General features: G+C 38.9%; 2 protein-coding genes across 2 annotated transcripts; one reads left to right on the plus strand and one right to left on the minus strand.

Annotated features, from left to right (window-relative positions):
• Positions 1–4,945: 4,945 nt before the first annotated feature.
• LOC308107247 (transmembrane protein 255B) lies at positions 4,946–20,441 on the minus strand. Its single transcript, XM_080459478.1, has 9 exons — positions 20,008–20,441; positions 18,738–18,877; positions 17,244–17,306; positions 13,395–13,484; positions 12,543–12,623; positions 12,257–12,342; positions 11,964–12,123; positions 7,440–7,544; positions 4,946–6,249 (listed from the first exon to the last, which is right to left on the minus strand). The coding sequence occupies exons 1-9, from the start codon at positions 20,069–20,071 to the stop codon at positions 6,100–6,102; spliced, it is 939 nt and encodes a 312-aa protein (XP_080315604.1). The 5' UTR covers positions 20,072–20,441; the 3' UTR covers positions 4,946–6,099.
• Positions 20,442–22,544: 2,103 nt separating this feature from the next.
• On the plus strand, positions 22,545–24,837 carry rnf7 (ring finger protein 7). Its single transcript, XM_080459216.1, has 3 exons — positions 22,545–22,750; positions 22,894–22,941; positions 24,370–24,837. The coding sequence occupies exons 1-3, from the start codon at positions 22,585–22,587 to the stop codon at positions 24,486–24,488; spliced, it is 333 nt and encodes a 110-aa protein (XP_080315342.1). The 5' UTR covers positions 22,545–22,584; the 3' UTR covers positions 24,489–24,837.
• The last annotated feature ends 366 nt before the right edge of the window (positions 24,838–25,203 follow it).

Here is a 25,203-nt window from a genome sequence, read left to right on the forward strand (position 1 = left end):
GCTCTGAAATCTGCTACAGACATTTCCCCTTCTAACAATTGAACCATTACATCGATTTCTCTTTCAGTCTATTTAAACGTTTTCCTGATGGTCGTGTGTTTTTACTGCTGGCTCTTAAGCAACCATGTTTCAGTATCTTAGTGGATGTTTTTCCTTATTTTTCCATCATCTTTGGAAGTCTGAGTGTTTTACAGAGGAAAAGTATCCAGTAATTCCCCACAGAACTGGCTTAAGGTCAAAACTCCCTGTTTTCACCCATAACCACCCTGTTACCAGGCCTCACAGTTTGTTATCTACTGATTTCATTTCAACGTGAAGTGATGCTGCAGAGCAAACTGCCACAAGTCATAATAAAGGACCTAAATCAACATCTAAACCGCACCCAACAAGCTTTAATCATCATGGAGGGCGAGTAACACAAAAGTAATACAAGAAGAGCGGCAATGAACTGCATCATATGAAGGCAGTACGTGAGGAAAGAGGTGAGTCAATCAATCAGGAGGTCTGTTAAACAGGAACTGTAGCACCTCATGATGGTGCATCATTTTACAAACCGCAGGTATTAAAACTTGATGACACATAAACAAAAAACTAGATACATATACATACATAATATGACAAACATAAGCAAAATAAAAGTATTAATCACAATCACAATAATATTCTATGCGATTTAGTTAAAAACTGAGTAGGAGGATGTCAAATTCAGTTTTTCCCATGTGAAGTTAGTTTATAACTTCCATTAAAGCCCTGCAGTTCTATGTGAAATATTGGACTGAGTTCACACATTGTCACATTTTACCTTTTGCATTTTTATCGAGAACATGAGCTTTTCTCATTGTGAATTATTTTTAACCAGTCCTATAATGTTGGAGCTTCTTTTTCCAACCACTTTCTATATTTGTCTGCGTCACGCTGAAGATCTATTGTTATGGTACTGACATAAAATTGTCAGAGAGACGAATTTAATCCTGATTTGAAATTTCGTTTCCAGACATTTTTTTAGATTGTCCCAAGAGAAGTGACAGCCAATCAGTTCTGTTTAACCCTTTAATAATTTGTTCCAACACCGTTTTATACACCCTCTGGATAGTAGTGATGAAATGCCTCATGTTTTTCCATCTGATTTCCCACTCATGCTCTCAGAAAGTAGCCTTCCAGCCATTCAGCCATAATTTCATTTATCCTATTTCTTATATGTCAATAGCCAAAACAAATCTCAGTTCTCTAAGGTGATCTATGTTATTGTTCAGTTTTTTTTATGTTTCAAAACTTTTCATAGCGACAGCAGTCTAGGCTGTAAACCCTTTAACCAACCATGTTTTCTCGATCTCAGATGGCACATTTTAATTACATTTCACCAGGTGTTTAAAGGCTTATCCTTATCTGTTCAGTGGTTCTTTAATTTACTGTCTGTAATCATTGCTTGCACTGGTGGACTTTTTCCACCTCGCCATGAACTCTGGATTGCGGCGACGTAAAGCTTGATTTAGATGCATGTCAGATTTTTGGCAACGATAAACCTACACTTGCTTTGGAAAGATAGTTGTATGACTTCAGATTTAATTCTTGGCCTTTTACCAATCCTGATATCGTTGTATGAAGTATAATAGTATATTGTAGTATAAAAGTGCCACGAGACGAAAGTTAATTCAATTTCACTTCGTTTTCAATTCTGGTAATGTGTGTTCCAAAAAAAACATTTGATAGTTCTACCCAAAGGCGTAGGCAAGGGCGTAGGAGTCAGTTTAACATTGGGGGGGAGACACATGTTGGAAACCTGACCGATCCGTAATTAGTTTAAGCAGAAATGTCAAACACGAACTACATCGCAAACCACTGAGAAACTCTGCTTCTCCCTTTTTCTCCACAACAAAATGGCTTAAGATGTAAAGCTTAATGATTCTGTCATCACAGGACTGTACACTAAATATTTCGGTAGAACAAAGACTAATTTAGTAGCACACACAGGTGCACGTTTCAATGTTTATATTGGTGAAAATCCATTTGATTGTGGTAAAAAATGTATTTACTGAGGTTGTCTGGAAATTGAACTGGTTCTTTCAGTAACAACCTTCTGACATGAAAAAAACAAGACAAATAACGTGATCGAAATTATTCACTTTTGAATATCAGATGATTAAAATGCAAAAATGATAACTTTTAACATTATATAATTATACTTCTCAATGTTATGCCTCTTACTAAAACCTTAAGTAAAACAATTGATAGAATGATAGACCAACTCAGTTTGAAACTCAATACAGCAAATTTGGACAACGAAAATAAAGTGTAATAAATAAACAAGATTTGTTCTTTTCCAATAATGTATGGTTCAGTGCAAAGGTCTGACCATCAAAACAAAATCAAAGCGATACCTCTCACATCTAATAGCTCAGTGCCTCACTCACACATCCACTCCTCCTCCAGGAGAGAGTGTGGCCTTCACAGTAAGACAGTGCACGAGTAAAAAGCGGTGTTGAGTCATTTGGGCTAGGAAAAGCACAACATGCTGATACTTTCAAACCTATAGGTACTGTGAGCTAACGTAAATTGAAAAACTAATTATAATTATATTATAATTTATACAAATATTCAAAATTAATTTTTCATTCCTTTCAATTCAGCCCTGAGTAGGCACTGCCTCCCCTGCCTGCACGGCACTGATCTATAAACAGTTTATGGTACGTATGATTGCTGTTGCCCAGGTCATTTTCTATTTTCTAGGTCTATTTCTCCAATCATCAGTATCATCAGTTTTATTACAGTATATTTTAGAACAATTCAGGTTGCTGTTACATTTTGGGTCGTTGTCACATACTGGGCTCTAACAAGACTCATCTTCATGCAGCAGTGTTTGGATGTTTTTGGAATGTTTTATTTGTTTATACAGTGGGGATCAAAAGTTTGGGCACCCCGGGTCAAAATGTGCATAAATGTGAATAATGAAGCCAAGGGAAGCTGGAAAAATCTCCAAAAGGCATCAGATTACAGATGAGACATTCCCATAACGTCAAAAAAAAAAAACAACTCCTGCAAAAGTCTTGGCACCCTGTATAGTTAATACTTTGTAGTGCCCCCTTAGGAAAGCTGAGACCCTAATTAACCTGACAGGGTCATGGCTTGTTCTCAATCATCATCAGGAAAGACCAGATGATGCAAATTTCAAAGGTTTTTAAATACCCACACTCATCTGACCTTGTCCCAACAATCCAGCACCATGGGTTCCTCTAAGCAGTGGCCTACAACTCTGAAACTGAAGATAATTGATGCTCCCAAAGCAGGAGAAGTTCTATAAGAAGATAGCAAAGCGTTTTCAGGTGCCAATTTCCTCTGTTCGGAAAGTAATTAAGAAATGGCAGTCAACAGGAACAGTGGAGGTAAAAACAAGATCTGGAAGACCAAGAAAAATATCAGACAGAACAGCTCGCAGGATTGTGAGAAAAGCAAGTGAGAACCCACGTTTGACTGCACGAACCATCTAAGAAGGTTTGGCAGACTCTGGAGTTGTGGTACACTATTCAACTATAAAGCGATACCTGTACAAATATGATCTTCATGGACGAGTCTTCAGAAGAAAACCTCTCCTCACCACAAAAAGCAGCGTTTGAAGTTGGGAAAAGAACACGTGGAAAGCCTGAGGCATTTTGGAAACAAGTCCTGTGGGAGGTAAAAATAGAACTTTTTGGCCGGAATGAGCAAAGGTACGTTTGAAGAAGGAAGGTAACAGAATTTCATGAAAGGAACATCTGTCCAACTGCTAAGCATGGAGGTGGATCCATCTTGCTTTGGGGTCGTGTTGCAGCCAGTGGCACAGGGAACATTTCACCGCTAGGAAGGAAGAATGGATTCAATTAAATTCCAGCAAATTCTGTACATGAACGTGACGCCGTCTGTGAAAAAGCTGAAGTTGAGGAGAGTATGGCTTCTACAAATGGACAATGATCCAAAAAAACATCTCAGAATCCACGATGGATTCATTTGTACTATGACGCATTTTGGAGACTTTGTCAGCTTCCATTGGCTTCATTATTCACATTTATACACATTTTGACTCAGGGTGCCCAAAATTCCGATCCCCACTGTAGATATTCTCCTTTGCTTTCTCCTTTACAAAATGATGTTTGTTGTGTAAAACAATGCTGGTTAAACAGGCTATCTACCAAGGTTAGTGCAGCTATCTAATGAACTATATGTAAAATAAAGCCCATCCAACTGCTCCAGGCATTTTTCAATTATGAATAAGAGCTTGTCTTGTCATTGATGTGCTTACTTGTGTTACTGTTGGATTGGTTCTTCTCCTGTGGGGGGGGGGGGGGGGGGGGGGGGGGGGGGGGGGGGCAGTCACAAGTCATGCACTGTGTCTCCTCTTCATTTTGTTGTGGTGATCTTTAATAAGCAAGAAAGAAAAATGGTTAGTTTCAGTTTAGTTAGTCTTTTTTCTTAAAATGCTAAAATTCCTCAGAGCGATAAAGTTTGGACAAATACCTGTTGACAGACTCTGAATGGTCCAAATCCTCCAAGTGCTTTTCATTAGGTGAACCCTCTACTTCTCTCATGAAGTCTTCTTGCACTGAGGCCAACCTCCCTGGTTGATCATCGTCAACGTCGACGTCACAAAATAATTTGAGTTTTGAATGTAGATTTTGACATAAATGTAATTGGTCATTTATTGGCGTCATTTATCATGGCAGCAATCTGTAATAAACTACCAGGTTTAGATTAGGTGATCATCAGCATTAGTCCACCAGTGTTCTGAATATTTATATAGTGAGATGCTCCATCATGACTGATTTATTTCCTCTGTTTAGTTATAAAACGGTTCACATTCATGCTTCACATTAGACCTGCATCTCTGAAGACATTCTGTATGTTTAGCAGCAGGAAGGAGGCAGGAGGAGGAGAGGACGGCACATGGCAGGAGGGGAGGTCTTAAAATAAAGTAGTTGTTAAAAGTCTTTATTCTGTATGACAACAACCTTAACACTGACTTTTTCTTTTTTTAGCTTTTGTAAGTCAAAAGCTGTTACTGTACATTAAAATATGTAATGTTGTCTGTTGTAAATACATGAATGCCAGGCAGGGACATCAGGAGCTGGAGACGGTGAATGTCAACGGGTCTTACTGAAGAAAACACACAAGGTAACACGTGGAGATAAACACAGTCCGGACTAATGTGCTTGAATATATATTCAATTTATTTCATACAGTTTTGTTGATTCAAAACACATTCTAAGAGGCTGTAGTTGGTAAAATAAACAATGTGAAAATCACATGCTTGAGGGGCCTCATGGAACACAAATCTTGTCCAGATAAACCTGAGGCTGATGTGTCCATACCAGCGAAAGCACACACAGCCCCAATATTCATGTGTATGCGATAGATTAAGCATAGCGAGAAAAAAAGACCATCAAAATTTGACTCCCGCAAGGAAGTTTTGGTCCCACTTCTACACATGAAGTCAACTTCAGGGAGCTACTTTAGAGATAACATAGCATTCATTTACAACCATTTTACAAAATAGCAGAACAGCCACACTCGCCGGCTGAAACATCAGGAGATAATGCTCTGAGCCTTCATCGTCATGGTAACGGTGTGGTCACGATTCAGATGAATTCAGGCTTTCGTCAAAACTTGTTTCACTTAGGAAAATGTTGACTCTGGGGAAAATAAGTCTGTTATTCATGTACAGTAGAAGTTCAGTTTCCACTTGAACCAAAGACAGTGGCTTTTATTTGTACTGCTCTTTATTCACTATATCCTTCTTTCCACTAAATTTCGGTACCTCACAGTAAGGCGCTTGCACGCAATTGATTGTGCAATTATTCTGAGTAGACATTTCCTGGGTGGTCACACATTTCCCATATTTCCAGTCGTCCTGCCAGATCGTAACAACTGTGCCATTGTGACGCTGGGCAGAAAGCCTGATACGGATCCACTCATTGCAATCAGCTGATTCTGATCAGAACAGATCCCATGCGGACCAATAAAATCCTAATAACTTCATGTAATTTAGTTGCACCTGATTTCCCTTCTCACTGTGCTTTTTTCTGTCTTTCGTGTTTTGGAAGTTGTGCCGGTTGAGGAGGTCTGTGGACCTCAGGCAGGGAGATCGCGGTCTCTGTACGGCGGCAGGCTGCCCAGTGGGGCAAAGGGAGGAGGGGAGGACTCCATGAGGGGCATCGAGGATGAACCAGAGATCTGTGAGGCAGTTGTCTTCTCTCTGGGATCAATAAATGCCGGTGCCAACTGGAGAAGGAGAGGAGACACAGTGAAAGATTTATTTGTTGATGTCCTTACGTAACATGGATATAATAAGCTACTCTTCTAACTCGGAATCTGTGATGTTCTTGTTTTCTTTTTACAAACTGAGGACACCACGTCACATTCTCATTCAGGAAAAATATATACCTAGATAATTATGTCTTGTAAAAACTCTACAGTCTGCAACAGTCTAATTATGTCTATGAGTCAACCGTTTTAAAAAAGTAGTGAATGTGAGCTGCCAACAGGTGAAGATGGGTAAAGACACAACAAGCTTGAACTCTATATTACATGCATTATACACATATTTCCATATGATTTATAATTTCTCATTGTCCTGATCAAGGTCAGACCTTATTAAACCCAGACAGATACATTATAATTTTACTAACTTGACACACTCTCACATGCTTTTTAAATGAATGAGACCTTTTTAGGTTTCATCCATGGTTTGAGGATTGGAACATTGATCTCTCCTGGTTATTTGGATCATCTGTTGCCTAAAACTGCAGGATAAGAGTCCATTTGTTTGCTCTGCAACAAAATGTAATGAGCAAATTAAAGTATATGTGCCTTCAAAGCAGCAGGCTGCAGACTTCTTCACTGAATAGTTCAGTCTGGTCCTTCTTTTTGAAGGTGATTCAAGAACATTTGCTTTGATTTGAGAGAATTGGACAACAAATTGTTTCAGATGAGTTAAACGGAAACACGTCTCTCTGTGGAGCATTGGCCTGTTGTCTACCCAAGAGTAAAAAGAGATCCAGGTTGGACTGCATTGATATCTGATATGGATTTCCATCATTTATCCAACAATAAAGGGACTTTGACAGTCTTCTTTTCTGGGATTATTCACTGACACAGCCAAACAAAACAAATCATACACAGCAGTTCCAAACATTACAGCATTGTAAAGACATGAATTGGGAATTGGGTTTCCTGGTATTGTCTGTGATCTCTTATAGGAACCGTTAAATTTGCATGTAAACTTGGGACCGGGTGAAAACACACAAATAATTGATTGTAATAATCTTTTCAAGATGCGATTTTGGATCTAAAACACTCAGGTCTGATGGTTATATTTTTAAGGGCTGGGAAACACATTTCATCAACAGGACAGAAACAGCGCTGCAGTGTGTGTGTGTGTGTGTGTGTGTGTGTGTGTGTGTCGTACTGACTGGGTGGAGCTGGCATGCTTTGTATGCATTGGCGTCCATCAGCAGAGGGGCTGTTGGGGAAGATGCTATGCTCTCAGAAAGGTCAGTCACAGGAGTGCTGAAACTCTAACGCAAAGAAAACACACATACACACGCACATCCTCAGTGATTTATTATCTACCTCAAAACAAATGCCCCTCCCTTTGGGTGGTCTGTTTGAAATATGCTCAAGGTCAAATCCAAAACCGGTCGGCGGCCACAAACTTTGCGTACTGTAAGCGCATGTGTACTTAATATAATATACCAGAGCCAGAAGAAGGAAAAGCTTGTCAGTAAAGTGCATGATACCATGAGTGAGGGATGAACAATAGCAAAGAATCACAATTGCAGTTACAGGACACTTCAGGGATTTTAATAATGAATCTCCACACAGAAGAACCATTCTGCCCGACACTTTAAGGTTTATTTGCAGTATAAATAACACAAAAAATACATAGAAAATATGCAATATGGAGTGTGGGAGAGCAATTTAAAGCTCAGAAGAAAAGTATAATGAATATGAAAAAGATAAGGAAATGTGAAAATGATCAATGTGAAGATGGGAGAGGGAAGAACAACAAATCAGACAGTTAACATACTGGAATTGTTGGACAGGATCTCATATAGTGAAAGACCTGTTCTTAAATGATATGGTCTAAATAAGGCTGCTCAGTGATATGGTGACTCCTGAGCCAAGAAAACGATGGATGGATGGATGGATGGATGGATGAATGGACAATATAAAGAAAGCTAAAGAAAAAAAAAGACCCCAAAATGCAGAATGAAATGAGTGATGAGTGCGGCCGAGCCCACAGTGGCTCCACTGCACTGGAAACAATGAAGTTAATCATCGGCGTGAATATTTTAAAATGCAGTCCAACTATAGGGCGTGAGGTTTATTTAAGGTTGGGGTTCTGGATGTTAGACAGCATGAGGTCACTGAGAAGCATCACGGTGAAAGAAAATGGCAACAACTGCAACCAAAGTGAGATTTAATTCTCTCATTGATATTTAATCCAACAACTTCAAGAACATGAAACTAACTCATAAGAGCAGCTGTGTGTGTGTGTGTGTGTGTGTGTGTGTGTGTGTGTGTGTGTGTGTGTGTGTGTGTGTGTGTGTGTGTGTGTGTGTGTGTGTGTGTGTGTGTGTGTGTGTGTGTGTGTGTGTGTGTGTGTGTGTGTGTGTGTGTGCGCGCTGTGTAAACGTCTCAGTCTCTCTGTGGAACAATGCTGCACAGAAGCCAAAAACTTTTGTGTGGGGAATGTTAAAGAGTGTGTTTTGTCCAGAGAGACTTTTAATGTACACAATATGTGCTTACAATTGTTTTGCTTTTGTTTTTCCATAGTTCATGCTTGACGGGGCACCTTTGTCCTTCTTCTGTGTCAGCTAACTGGACATGAAGGATCATTCAGTCAAACGTAAAGCCGTGCATTTAGTTAAGGACAGTTCACGGTCTTCAGATATTACAATCTGAATCACAAACAACTATCAAAACTTGCAGAGAAATAAATAAAGGGACTTGACTGACGGAGATCCGTAACGTATCATCGTGACAGTTTGTCACAATGTCAGAAAATATAAACTAGACATAAGAACAAAAACTGCTCCTGTCATTTTGCTTTAGCTTCCGGTCATAAACAACCTGTGGGACACGGAATACCACAAATACTGTGGCGTCATTACTTTGTATTCACAGAAACGTGTTGTTGGAGCGGTGCAGTGGTACACACATCAGCCCTCTGAGCAATGTGAACCACCGTCCTTCGCCTCCTCCCGGGAGGAGCAGGGAAGGAATGTTTCTGATAAATACTGATGGACTCGGGCGAAGCAGCCAGAGAGATCCCCGTTAACCCATAACTGTCAGCGCTGCACCTCCTTTCTCCGGTTACATTGTTCACTCAACTCGACATCCTGTATTTGCTGCCTTTACTGTATTTCTGGCACAGAGCGAAGAGGAGGAGTGCCCGAGGGCAGCAGTGATGTACAACTGGGAGTCTTTATAAGAGCCTGGAGGGGTGACATTTCTGACGCTATGGGTCATTTTCATAGGGAAGCTATAAAAACCTGCAAGAGTAAATTTTGTGGACACTTTTAAGGATGAGTAGAAGAACTGAACCGGCTCTTAAAGAAATGTTTGACAGAGCGTGAAGACAATAGTAGGCGAGTGTTTCCGATTTGCTTTTCCAGCCATCTGACCACTGTACCGGAGACGTTTCCCACGCCTCGAACACGCTGTGTGGATTTAAAATCATCTTGGCTTGCGTTTGTTCGCCAAAGAACAAAGCCAACATTCAGAGGAAGATGATGGTGGATAACGCTCATTCGGTTCTTCCAGGAAATGATCTGATCTCGCTCCTTCAGACGTTTTTGCGGAAGGCAAGAATCAAATTAGTAACTTAATGCGAAGAATGTGAGAGCGTACGTGGACTCACTCGAATGGAAGAACCTTTTATTTTGTATCTGATTTTGGGGTTTTACGATATTACTGAAAAACAAATAAAAACATCAAAAACATCTTCGTGAAAGTTGGCATATATATATATATAGAGAGAGAGAGAGAGAGAGAGAGAGAGAGAGAGAGAGAAACGACCATCACAGAATCACTTTTAGAGAGTTTTTTTTAGTCATATGCAACTATAAGTTCAAGATGCATCTATTTGTACTTGAATGTCTATATAAAGAATAAAGATATGTCTGTTGAAATTAAAACATTCATTCATTAATTTTATTCATTAATCTGTGTTGTTTCTTTAAAACTGTCGCAGGTCAAATCATATCAGAAATCTTCACGATTTCCTCCAGGCTTCAGCCCCTTAGACTCGTCTTCATTGAGCGGATGACGTCGGCAGGTCTGTGATCCCACTCAGTGACCTGCATGCTGCACCTTCCCTGTTGCTTATCAAATCATTTATCTGCACCACAATAAGTCAGAACGGCTCCGTGTCATGAGTCGGTCTGACACAGCAGACGATCATGGGAGTATTTGTGTCTCGTGAAGTTGGCTAAAAGTGGCACGCCACAAACTCTTTTTGGTTTGACAATATTCTGTCGATATTCGGCTCATAGTCAAAGTCATTGTTTTCAAATCAAAACTGGAAAAATGCCCTCCTTCAACGTCTGCACAGTTTTTTTTCTCGTAAGAACATTGAATTGGATGCAGATAAGCAATGAAAGAACACTGAAGTATTGTTTCTCTTAGAGAGTATTCATTATTGGTTGTTTGGCACCGTTTTAGTTCAGCATCTATGAAAGATGCTCCATGTGAGAATGAGAAGTTCAGACTGGTCTGATAAGTGTGATGGTCCTTTCTTATAGCCAGACCAAAGAACAAATTAGATTTTTCATACAAGAGTGCAGAGTTACAATGATGTGTGGGTATTCACTCAGTGAAAGAAGATTAATTGTACTGTTGAGCAATGAAAACTCTGAGTTTTTTTGTATAGAGAACCCAACATACATATAAGAAAACACAGAACTCATAAGAGGCACTCTCCCTAACAATGTAGTTTGTGGACTCCCCCGCCAAAAATAACATTTATAGAAAGAGCGTCTCCAAACATTGCCATCTGATTACAATAAATTGTATCCTTCATTACACTCAATATTTTTTTGTTGTAACGCTGAAGCTGTTTTTGTTTATTTTATTTGAGTATTAAAATGATTACTTAATTTAATTTAATTACTTAATTTAAAATAAAATAAAATTAATTGTTTACTTAATCTACAATTACAATTTGCTCCACAATAATGCAGAAAGCAGAGATTAATGTATACTTGTTTTTATTTCAGTACATTCTCAGTGTTAAACTCCAACGATCTCTTTCACCTGAGACCAATAATTCAGTGTTCTTTCATTGTTTGTCAGATCTGGCCTAATAACATTTCGTGACGGAGGTATAAATCCCACCTCTGGTCTACATATGCCCCCTCCAGCTACATTATTTTTACCACCCGGGGTGGATATACCTTCCCTGCAGAGTAAATAAAGCTACTTCAAAAGCAGTAGTATCGGTTCTGGGTGTTTCTTTAAAAGATCAAATTGCTCTGAGTCTGTTATATGAACCCTGGACTCTCACTCTTGTGTGCCCCGTTTACCTCACATCAAGGAGAAAACTCAGACTTCTTCTCTTTTGTCACACCTGTAGCAAATAATATGGCTCCAGTATAAAACTGCATACAGAGTAAAATCTCCGTATGGCAGTGAAAAGAGTGATTCAGATCTGGTGATATATTTTCAATCCAGTTAATTTTAGGCATAAAAAGGAATAAAAAAGACTCTTTATTTCCACACCTAAAGGGATATTTAGATTGATTGCTTTTGGTTTTATTACTGTGATAAATTCTAAATAGAAATGATGTGTTTTTTATTTCTTAAGACAAAATGCAGTAAAAGTGTAAAAGTTCCCAGCCTCTAATGGGAGCTGTTGCAGTTTGACCGACTGAACCAGGGAGTGAAAAAACCCCCAACAAAAACCATCTGAACCTGAGCTGGATTGTGCTTACCGAGACTTTGATGCTGCCCAGCACGGCGGATGTCAGTATCCCTGTGAAAAAGGCCACGAGGTTCAGACCGGACAGGATCCAGATTAAAATGTAGAGGACGAAGACGTCGTCGCAGCTTCGCACGCCAACAAACTCATAGTAGTTGCTGAGGTATCCGCCACTGCAGAAGGACACAACGCCTCTGCATTAAAAATCCTGCAGTGTTTTCTTCTGTGGTGGTCATCGGAATATGTAAGAAGATGAATTAGTTTGTGTTTCTACCCGGGAAGAAGCAAAACTCTACTTCATCTTACTTGGCACAATTGTACAGATCGCAGCAGTAACAGGTTCCACTCCGTACCGTCATGGTGCAGGACTCCTGTGGAGTCCAGCAAGACACCTAAAGAAGGAAAACAAAGAGTCACCGTCACAGAAGAAAATCAACAAATATAACTTTAATACTACAAATTAATACAAATAACTGAAAAAAAAAAGAAGGATTAAAACCTGGTGCTTTATTTAACTGTAAATCAGACTGTGATATCCACTCAGATTAATAATGAGGACTGCATCCTGCTTGTATTGAGCTTATTTACTTACAGAGGTGTAGAAATTCTCATACATGTAGCTGTCGCCGGTGCTGTAATGTTGACATCTTCCTGCTTTCAGTGGGCGCATGTCCTAACAACAAAACATAATGAAAATATTCAGATTATATGATTACAGGGAATAAAAACAAGAAAAAAATGAAATATATTCTCCGAATTTATGAGCTATAAGATATGAACTGATATGATCATGGATAATGAATACAATTTCAAACATTTTATATTAAAAAAATCAAACTGTAATAAAGGCATCAAATTAACTATTTGCATAATATCTGCAAGTAACCTTTAAATAATGCAAAAGTTGAGTTCCTCCTCACATAATACAGTTGTAATAGAGGACATTGTAGGTCAGAGGGTTCAACAGTGAGCAGACATCCTGCATGTCATAGAAGTATTTCTATACTATTTGATTCCTCCATCATTTCACTGCAATGAAATTTAGTTTTGTGTCCCTGCACTGACAGTGGAAGTTAAACGTTTTTTTGTTCATTATCACGACACCAGCAGGACATCCATCGTGTGTGTGTGTCGAGCCAAATATGATATGATCTTTTTTGTTCAAACATCTTCAATACCGAGCTAAAAGTGATGTTTTGAACTCACGGTATGCAGGTATTCTGGTAGTTAAAAAAAAATACAAAAAATACCAGACCATAGTTAGAAGGAACACTTTTAATGGAAAGAATTGTGTGAAGTGTAAATCTGAATATCGTGCCAACATATTTAAGACGCTGTACAGATGGTACCAGTGCTAAGTGAGTTTATTGTTTCTTCACTGTCTCGTGTTTCTGGTTTTCATCACGTGACGCAGCAGTGCTCGCAGGAGCAGCAGGTAACTCACCATGTTTAGCACGGTACAAACACCATCGATGAGCAGGCACAGGAAAGAGCTGATGATCCCAAAGCTGAGGAAGAAAATGGCAGCACTCAGCTGGAGGAAGAACACAAAAATAACGAGTGAATTTACAAATGTATTGTAAAAGAATTAACAGATCTTAGTAGATCTTAGTGTATCTCAAAGTTTGATCCTGGTCATGTAACTCAACACAGCAGCAGAATGTCTATAAATTACAATGATTCAGGATGTTAAAACCACATTTACTCAAAAAAACTAATGTTTTTCTTCACAAATATTTAACATTATTCAATATTTCTATAGACTAGATCTGGTAGTGTATGACTCTCTTGGTCTTTATAAATGTGAAATTGATCATTCACATATTATATCTTTTAGAAATAGTTAAAATAAACATTGGAGCCAAATAAAAAGGAATAATACTGTCTGAACACATACACTTTGCTGCAGGTTACAGTGTGAAAGCTTTACAATGAAACGCTGCTACATGAAATAGGAACCACACAGCAAAATAATTGTGTTTTCACCCTGCATCTGTGCAGAGTCTCATCACTCTCATTGTATCATATCACCTTTCAATATTGAGAGTAACAGAAAGAAACTTTCATTCCTCCACCTTCTGTTTATCATCCAGACCTCTCAGATCATCTGGATCAAACCTGCTTTCAGTCCCTCAGCCAGAACCAAACATTCACAATCTGGTGTTATTTTTTTTTTAATGAAACAGAAATTTAAAACAAACTTCCAGAAACGTGCAGGAAAACTTTTAAAACAAAGCTGGAGACCTTTCTGTCTTTCAGTGACAAAATCACAGGTTTTTTTCCCCGTTCACTCCTGTTGATGTAAAAAACTTTGATGGAATGTGCCAAACAAATAAGAGTTGCCTCGTCTTTCAGTATGTTTCAGAAGTGTTGCAAGAATCTTATATGACGGTTAAATTGAGGAAAAGTTGCCTTGAGTCCGCATGCATGTTGCACGAGACTCTGAACAACTGTATGACATCCGCCAAGTAAAATGAAGACTTCTCAAGGCTGGCTACTTTCTCAAAATGTCGTTCAACAGACGTGAGAATATTAAATACAGAGTCTCTCCCCAGTCCAGCAGTAATTTCATCTGCAACGACTACGATAATATCTTGTAAAGAAAAACAATGTGCGGATGTTTTGAACACGTTCAAAATCAAAGGAACTCAATTGTTAGATCCTGGGAAATGAGATATTTCAGAAGCTTATTGAATTCAGAATTAGTCCAATTTCAGTGATATAAAGTAGCTTTAAAGAGCGTTAAGAAGGAAAACATCTGGAATGCTCTGACATACACTCACAGCTGGATGCAGACTTGATTAAAAGGGTAAAGATCGTTTTCAGATTACTTCAGTGGCAGCACATATTCTTGTTTCTCAGAAATCTCAGTGAAGAAGAAGAATCTTGTGTAATCACCCGTTTGTCTGCTTCTTTGTGTTCTTTCAAGTTTTTCTTGTAGTTGTTCCTACATTTGTTCAGGATGAACACCAGAAGAATTATTATTGATCAAATTTGCATGACCTTTGCTTTCAGCCCTGTTGGAGCCCGACATGTAACAATGACCCAAAACGTAACAACGACCCAAATTGTTATAAAATATAATGGAATAAAATCCATAATCCGTAAAATAATTTTAATAACTGGTTAAAAATGTAACAAAAGTGCAGAGACCAAAATGTAATTAAAAGAATTTAATAGAACCCAAAATGTCATAATTGACCAATAATGTAAAAAGATTTAAGAAGAATTTAAATGTGATCTTAATATGTTTAATGTTATACATTATGTTGTACTGATTATTGGAGAAATAGATTACAGATTATAGAGAAAAGAAGACTATAGATAACTTGGGCAACAACAATCATACATGAATACCATAAACTGTATAAAGATATACGTATGAACGAAAAGTCCAAACTTGTAAAGCTCATTCTTTCAGACATAGACAATTTGAAGCAGTTCAAGTCCAAACCACAAATCATTGACTCATTTCATAATGTAATAAAATTATTACAATATCATGGAAAAAAGATTTTGCCTGCCTCATAATGTAATAGTTAAAGTTTTTTTGGATCAGTGTCTTGTTACATTATTGACCAGTTGTTACATTTTGGGTTTTATTACATTATATTTAATAACAGTTTGGGTCGTTGTTACATATCGGGCTCTAACATGCCTGATTGGCTTCATCCTGAGTCAAGTCTCCTTGTTGAACTCCAGCACACAATGATCTGATTTTTCTGTTTTACTCATTTGAAGTTTTCCACCGCACAAGATTTGATTGTACATTTCTGAGGCTGGTGACTCTCATGACACTAATTTCATGAAATGTCATGCTTAGAGAAAAGTGATTTTTTGGAATATTTGATCCAATTTGAACTCAGGCAAAGATTCAAAGTCCTTGAAACTTCTAGCTTCATGTCTCAAAGTAATGTGACGCTTCACTAAATTAAACATTCATTACCATCACATTGATTTTGACGGTGGTCATTATGTGCAGTTATGTGTTATTAAAGTATGAGTTGGGGGTACCAGAAAGGTAACGACAGCAGGACAAATCTAGACGTCAGGGAAATTACTTTTCCTAAATACCAATTATCAATTATAACGATAACAGTAATTATAATGCTAATCGCTGTCTGCACAGAAATCAAGATATTTTCCTAAAGCTATACATCTTATTTCACAGTTTGTTCTACAAGAGACAGTAAAACAAACTGTGAAAATTACAAAAAATAAATAAATAAAATAAAATGAGTATTAATGTTTATAACTCCGCTAAAGGTAAGAACTAAAACAAGACAAAAACAGCATGTATGACTGTAAACTACATGCTGTTACATAAAACTACATAAAACTGAACAACAGTAATATTAGAAGACACCTACACTTTGGACTGTTTCAACACGGAGTGTAAGTGTGTGAGAGTGCATCAAATCAATGATGAGAGAGCAGTTGTGTACTCTGCATCATCTCTTGGCCAAAACACACTGTTTTTTTATAGCAGGACAGAGCTGGGTGTGCTCAAGGAAAACATCCGAGGACATCATGAAAGCACATTTGGATGTGATGTTGTTGGCCAACAAGGACTTTCTGTGGGGAGTTTGTGCCTCGTGAGGGGGTCTTCTAAAGACACTCCAGCCTCCTGCCACAACCCAAAACAATCTTTGTGAGGTTAACAAGATCTAAAGGTGTTAATGTGTGAAGGATTGTGACTGTCTGGCGACGTGTGCAAGCCGCAATCCTGCCTCGTAGATCTTAATCTAGATGAAGACATATAGTAGGAAGATCGATGGATGGACTTTGATGCGTGTGCATCATCTGTTAAAGGACCAATGAGTTAAACTCCAATGAGCTTGGAACCACCATATCATTGGATTCCCACTTGAGTATTCCAGTAGTACAAAATTATTCAAAATATTGTATGACAATATTACAAGACTGTAAACAATTGGTATTGATTGTCCTATGTACCTAATTTAAACCTTTCAAAAAAATTAATGACATTGGTAACCTCTGGCCAGACATGTGACACTACTTCTGATCATATTGTCTTCATAATACCTCTTCAAAACACACACACACACACACACACACACACACACACACACACACACACACACACACACACACACACACACACACACACACACACACACACACACACACACACACACGCGAACGTAACCAAATCGCACCATATCTTTGACATCACGCTGCAGGACAGAATTAGGGAGAGCACAGGCTGTTAGTGGCCGGGAGTTTGAAGCCTCCTGTGTTAAAGACAAACAGAGCGAGGAAGAGAATCTACCAGCTGCCTGCGGTTTTCCTCCAGCAGAAGTCCCAGGAGTCCCAGGAATGATCCGAGGGTGAGCTGCAGAGGACACGATGCGATGAAACAAGAAGATATGAAATGAAGAAATATGTTTAATTTTCTTACAAGTTTTAACACTTTGTTTTGGGTGTTTTCCAAGACGACACACCGGCCAAATGAAGGATGAATTATACGAGTTCTATCAACTGTGAAAACAAGATTTGAGAGGACACGGTTTGCTTTGTGTTAAGCAATATATGCAAGCAACCAGTGACGGCTGTTTTTAAATCACGAGCTCGTGTGACAACTGTTTTTTCTAGAAATCTATGGGCCTGCGGTTCAGGAGAAATCCAACACCGGCAGAAGAACCGTGCAGCTTTTCCAGGTTCAAATTCAGAAGGGAATATAAGTGTCGAGTGAACAATTATAAATGTAATAATATTAGTCAGATGTCATAGTTTCTGCAGAAAAAAGCCTGCAAGACACAGCGAAACCAGAGAAAGGCTCGACTGCTGGCTGTACAACCCGAGCACAAGAACAAGAGCTTACATTTTTTCCCGAACATGGCATTGCCATACACTTCCCTGAAATATAACCACATTCCCACACAGAATGAAAAAAAAAAACGCATTATTGTGGACTTTATGTCCACAGCAATGCAACAAAACCACTTTTTATGGAACACAACCACTTCAGTGGTGTGGTTTTGCTCCATCAATGTTCGACTGCAGTTCCCACCAGGAATGATTCTGTGTTTCACAAGTGAGAGACGTTTTATTTTTTATTTTTTGGTCATTTTTCCTTTATATTTGTGCTTTTGTGCCTCTGAGCTTGCCTGTTTGACACCAGGTATGACGTAATGTTGATTTATTGAAGTGTTACATGATTGGCCATTAATTTGAGAAGCTATGTTTAGAAATTAATTAGCTTTTCAGATCATGTGAGGACTTCCTGTCTATTTCGATCTTCTCTGCACGGTTTGATGTATCTTTCTTCAGAAACAGAAATGCCGCGTGTTGTCTGCAGAGCCGAGCGAGGTCTCACCTCACTAATACCTCTGGTAGCAACGACTGATGTTCATCCCTTTTTGTCGACGTACAATCAAATTACTGATCTGCACAGGCACGCATCTGCAGACAACTTTACTTTCGTCGCTGTCGTTTATCTTAAAGAATTCCCACACAGTTGATGTTGCCTCTCCTTTACTCCTCCGTCTGCTCTGCCGCGAGGCTGATGTCAGTGGGTATTGGATATTGGGTTTGCTTGTACTTTTATGAGTGTGAGCCCGGGATTGGACCATCAACTTATACTGAAATCCGATAGACCTCAAGTGTGAAAGACTGAAGCTTGAATTTCATGTTAGATATTGCCTCCCGAGGATGTTTGCTGAAGTTGAACATCTCCCTGCAGGAGCTGCAAACTGAAAAAGCAAACATTAAAAAAAACAACGACTATGTTATCAAATCAATCCATCATCACTGGAAAACTTACAATAACTCCAGCGGCGTAGCCGGTCACATGCAGGCTCTCGGTGCGAGTCGTGGCGTAGACTCCCAGCACCACCAGCAGCAGGGACAGCGTCAGCATGCCCAGTACCAGCCACAGAGCCTTCCTCACCCTCATCTTCAGCTCTGCCACACACAGAGGGGAAAATAAACCTTCAGTCAGGTTACACGCTACACTGCAGACTGCATCAAACAAAATAAACTCCTCCTATAGCTGAAGCCTGTGGGCCAAGCCACATAGATCAAATGCCATTTTAAACTCAATATAGTCTTATGTTTAGTTTGCTTTTATTGAATTTATGCTGATTGTATTATGGAAATGACAACACCAAACCCTGTGTCTCCATCTTGTTTGGGTAAAATGTCTTGAATTGTTTACAAGGCACGCTTAATTTAATTGTTCCAGCATGTATCTGATAATGACTTTTTCAGACAGCTGGCTCTTTCAATAAAGAACAATAAACAAATTAGAGAGGACCAGATGATGTTTGACTTCAAGTGTAATGACAGCTGAACTACAGCTGTAAGTTTGACTCTCCTGGAAGCGAGCTGCTGCCAAACATTTCTATTCAATATTGGATTCACAAATGTGTTCTTTTTTTTTTCTTCTTTTCTTTAATGTGTATGAGTTGTTGAACTTCCTATGGAACAAAATAACATAAAATTAGTGGTTGGCTTAAAATACTAAGGAATTAATTAAGTCCCACAAGAAAGAACAAAGTTATAATGTGTCATTATTGACACAGACCTGGAGATAAATTAAAAGATGTCTCCTTTATGGAAAAACTTGGTACATTTGAAATATTTTTTACAGGATAATCATGAAGTTCACATGTGAGAATGAGCGTTAGGATGAAGCACAGAGTCAGGTGATTCAATGTCTGTATTAACGTCCCTGCAATTAATTAACACTATGATGATATACAACTTCGTGCAGAAGAAAAAAATAGGACCATTACTTACAATTTTGCCTTTTATGTAAACCCATGGAACTTCAGGAAACAAATTTGGTCTTACATGTCACAAAGGGAGATTTCAAGCACCTCCAGCAGATGCCACAAATAACATGTTTGACAATTTTCTTTTTACTTTAAAGGCATTGCAATGGTTTTACAGAAATGTTTTCTAAAACATTTACCTTAAATCCGTTAACATGTAAACCCTAAAACATTAAAAGGTAAAACCACAATACTCATGTGATGCTGTTGATACATAACAGACTTCAGGCTGTAGTGAAAGCATAATAATGGAGTTACCTGTTTCTGGTCTTGTTGGTGCTGGTTTCTTCTGACCTGCTGCTCCATAAAGCATCACGGTCATGACAGAAAAACTCTGCTGGAATACAAATGTTCAAATCTCCTCATCCACTGCAGGTTCAGGATATTTTTCTTGTTTTTTTCCAGCGTCAAACTTTCTTGATGCTCTGGTTTCAACTTTCAGATTAAAGTGAGCGCAGAGAGCCTGTCTGCTGCGTTCAGGAACAATCGGAAACGCGTCTACTCAACTGTCAAATGCCTATTGAATAATTCCCAAATATTTATAAAAAAAACAAAGAAAAGTGGAAATTATAATCGTAAATGAGGTCACACCACACATGTAGGATGTGTATGCTGCAGAGAAGTGATGAGGTTTATTTCCCCTGTATGAGGGCAAGGAGTCAACATCTCTTAATTCCTCCCACCCCTCACTCAGAGGGGCAGTTTGTCTTTACTGCAGCTTTTCACCACTTAAACTTTAATTGAAACATTCATTGGGGAGCGAGCTGTAGACCAACGACACATATTCATGTGTAAAAAAAAAAAAAAAGTGCAAACTTCTTGTGAGGTCCAGCTGTGAGAATTGGGAATTAAGCAACATATATTTTATATATAACCAATTAATATTGTGCTTTCAGGCACAAAATCTTACAAAACAAAACAAAAAGCATTCAGGCACAATCATAAATCATTTTTAAGGCGTATAGCGATAAGAGTCTGAATCACCAACTCACATTCTTATTTCTTTATCTGATGATTTAAAGTCTGCTTTATGGCTCAGAATGGGCCCGAGCTTCAGTTTCCCCTCCGCAGCTCATGACTGATGACATTCTTCAGAAATATGTCGACAGTTTTAAAAGTGATTAATGAGAGAATAAAGAAAATACTAATTTTGTGTTGTAAAATGTCAGGATCTACATGTGCTCTGTGTGGATGCAGAAAACATGCAATGTTCTGAACACACATCTTGTTGCACAGCGTATAAAACGGACTGAGGACAAGGACAAGAAGGACATGTACAACATCTGAAGGTACACATATACATAACATATATCTCTTGTTCATAATGTGGGATGAGGTCTTGTTCACCTCTATTTTTGTTGATTATTTTTCTTCCGGTTTGAGGAGCTGATGCGTTCTGAATTAACACTCCCAGTCATGTACTGTGAACTTATCAGTTTGTTTCTAATTCTCAATTTAATAAACATTTCCCATTCAGATATTCAGGTTTATGAGTAATGAGGCAAAGGTGTTGACATGTTAGTCTATTTCCTATCATCATGTTATACATGTACAGTTGACTTTTGTTTACAAACATGCATGTATCATTAAGCTTCAGAACTACATAAATGTATATATATATATATATATATATATATTTCTCGCTGTGACAACTACTTTGCACATATGCTATTTGTGTCCCTCCTTGTTTTGCAATGTTTCTGTGGATCATTCCTGAAACCCTTTGAGTAGTTTTTTTCTTCTCTGTACAGTGCTATGTAAATCAATAGTATAACAATTGATTTAACTATCAAAGTTGAAATAAATTAATTGAAGTAAATCGGTTTAACAGCTGTACATAAGATGATGTTGGTTAAAACCTATTGCTTATTATCTACATGATTCAGAAACAAACAAAATAGCAGATGGATAATTTTGCAGAGACTCCGTTTCACCCACCAAGTCTAAAACATTTGTTTTACTTGTTGATGCACATGCGACCAAAAGTGCTCAATATTGATGTAATTATAGAGAAACCACGCATACATATTTTATACTGCTATACCCTGCAGGGTAGTGGAGCACTGGAGCCAATCTCAGCTAAGGGCAAGGGCAGGTTACCTGTCCACCGCAGGGCAAACACACAGAGACACAACCATATATATTTGCACCTTGGGACAATTTAAGGTCACCAGTTAACCTCACATGCATGTTTGTGTATCAGTGTGTGTTTTTGGACTGTGGGAGAAAACTGGAGTACCTGGACAAAACCCAAGCATGCACATATGTGGAGAACATACACAAAAAGGCCCTGGAGGTATTTGAACCAATGACCTTCTCACTATGCAGCGAGAGCACTAACCAGTGCACTGTGTTAAACAGAACACGAACTTCAGTTGGATATACAAATAAATATACAGCCTTTGTACGTCTCAAAAACTTGAAAAATAATGGAAAAGTTTCCGTTTTCTATCATTCTATTCGAATGAAATGAAATTAATTAATTGACCATATATTTTAGAATTATTACAAAAAATCTAATGACAATTTTATGTTGTTTATCTTAGTAATTCTACCTTATTAATCGTAAGTACTAAAATAAGGCCCGAAAATGTATTAGAATATTACGTGAGATTAAATATTTTTTCTTTTTTTAATCCATCGTATTTATGATTGCTGATCCCACTACTTTCTGAACAACACCGCCCCCTGGTGCCGACATGTAGCAATTACACCTGAATAAACCGGCTAGCATTAGCATTAGCTCAGCCGCCCCGTTGCGTCCATTTTGTTTAGCCGCGAGCTGCTAACGCCGCGCTAACGTTACCGGTTTACCGGGTTCACCGTGCAGCAGAGATGGATGACGGCGACGAGCCGGGTTTAGTCCTCTCGCACAACACGTCTTCGGGCTCCAAGTCGGGCGGGGACAAGATGTTCTCCCTGAAGAAGTGGAACGCGGTGGCCATGTGGAGTTGGGACGTCGAGTGCGATACCTGTGCCATTTGCCGGGTGCAGGTGATGGGTGAGTCCGGGGAAGAGAAGCTTTAAGGCGGCCAACGCGGCGCCCCAGCCCCGGATACCGGCGGCTAGCGGAGCTAACGTGGCTAACATTAACGTGAAGTCCCAGCAGCGGTGCAATAATAACGTGTTTCTCTTCTTTTGCAGACGCTTGTCTTCGATGCCAGGCGGAAAATAAACAAGAGGACTGTGTTGGTAAGACACGCTTTTTATTTAATTTTGGAATAAAGCAACGTAGCAGCTTTACCGAACACAGTAGCTGGTTTATCAGTAAATAACGCCATCGTCACCCAGCTTTGTCTTTAACTCTTATTTGACCATTACATGTAAGTCATACTAAAACCCAAGGATTTTTAAATGACATGTTGTATTAGCGTTTATCCACAGATGTTGTCATTATTCATACGTCATTATGCACTGGGATATTTAAAAATGAATGCCACCATGGAAATATTTGAACATCCCAAAAATAAATGGTTGTTTTGAATTGCAATCTTTCCTCATTTAATTCTACTTTTTATTATTTCAAAAATGTGCAGTTTGTATATTTTTAGTCTCTCTAACATTACTGTCACAAGGACTAAGTATGCACACTATTTATCACACTTTATAATCTGTGAAACTATGTGCTGATGGCTGAAGCCTGTCTGTTTTAAACCTCTGACATTTACGCTTGTTTGTTCTCTTTGGTTTTGACGTGTGTGATTTCCCTTGAGAGTTTTATTTACAGGCTTGGAAAGCTAGGGTTTGATTAATAATGAATTTAGATATGTCTTCAAATGATCACTAGTAAATATGATATGCGAACTCCACATAGAAAGGCCTGAATTGAGGATCTTCTCTAACAGTGGTGCATACCCTGGTATATTTCATTGTGAAGCGAATGATTTGCAAGGTGGTGTAGGTTTCACATTCATTCAGCCTGTTTTGATGATAAAAGAAGTCGCATATTTCTTTAAAGGAACTGCTGGTAGATCTAATGCAGTCGGCTCTATTGACTCAGAAATCACGTGGAGAAGAAGCTCATAGTTTAGTGAAAATGTCTAGTTTGGGGTTTATCAACCAATAATTTACTCCTGAATTACGCTTCACAGCAAAGGGAGCTTTTACATAATTTGAGGAGATTTTTGCAAACATTAATGTTTAACCAGAATTGTGTGTTTTTAATCAGGAAAATGGTCTTGGGTACATTACAAATCCGTCTGACAAATCCCTCAAAAAGAAAATAGTTTTTATTTGTGGCTCAATGAAGCCATAAAGAGTCTCTGTTTCTTATTTTAAACACGGTGAATTTAATGCTAGAATTACATGCAAGAAAAGTCCTCCAAAAAAATGAAAAAGTGAAGTGAAATGTTGGCTGATAAACCTTGGAAATGTTTACAAGAGAGTCGAAAATACAAATGGGGGGCAGAACGAGGCCACAGCTTTAGTTTCTGTAAAAGAATCAATGATATTTTAGTCAGACACAAGACTGAAAGTATAATTTTATGTGAATAAAGACAACCATGAAGCAGATTAAAATATCTAACTGGTCCCAATAAGACGAAGAAGCCCAGGACTTTCCTGAGATGTACTTCCTGTTTGACGTGACCGAGTGTAATTTCTCCCACCCTTGTCTTTCAGTGGTCTGGGGCGAGTGCAACCACTCCTTCCATAACTGCTGCATGTCGCTCTGGGTGAAGCAGAACAACCGCTGCCCGCTCTGCCAGCAGGACTGGGTGGTCCAGAGAATCGGCAAATAAGCCGCCACATGCAGGCGGGCTTCACCCGAAGGTGGCGACAGACTTTACAAGAAGATCTCCGTGGCCTCCAGGGCGGAGCCTCCAACATCGACCGCTGTCCTCCTACAAAAGATTGCATGTTCCCGGCCGTCCTGCTGTCAAAATGAAGGACGATGGACAAAGTTGAAGCTGCACGGACGTCGCCACTCGTCGGTCGGCTGAAGCGGACGCAGCGACCGAGTCGTGAAGAGACGGATGAAATGTGTGGCAGCTCCGTGTTACCTTTCTATTATCGTGTGTGATTTTTCTTTTCCTGCACATCTTCAACACGTGGCCGTCTTTTTAAAGAAAATAAAGATTTGTGAATAGCTGTACGATTTTATGTTTTCATGAGGACATTCGCACATGCTTGGTAAAAACGCCATATGAAAACCGCTGAATACTTTATAATTAAATAATAGGTATCCACATGGCAGGAAATGTGAAGGAAGCATTGGTTGGGGTTTGACACAGAGGTTTTTGTCGAGGAACTTCCTTCCACTGACATACTGAATGTTGACGTTCTGGAGAGGAGCTGGACGGTTAATCCTCTGGACTGGAGGATGATGCAGAGCTTATTACAGATGAAGTCAAGATCTACAGTACATATTAGATAATTCAGAGAGCAGTACTACACTTGCTATTGTAACTGAAGAACCAACCTCTGGGGGAATGTTTTCATGAAGAGACACAAAGC

The sequence above is a fragment of the Lipophrys pholis genome (assembly GCF_963383615.2).
Source record: "Lipophrys pholis genome assembly, chromosome: 3".
Taxonomy (NCBI): domain Eukaryota; kingdom Metazoa; phylum Chordata; class Actinopteri; order Blenniiformes; family Blenniidae; genus Lipophrys; species Lipophrys pholis.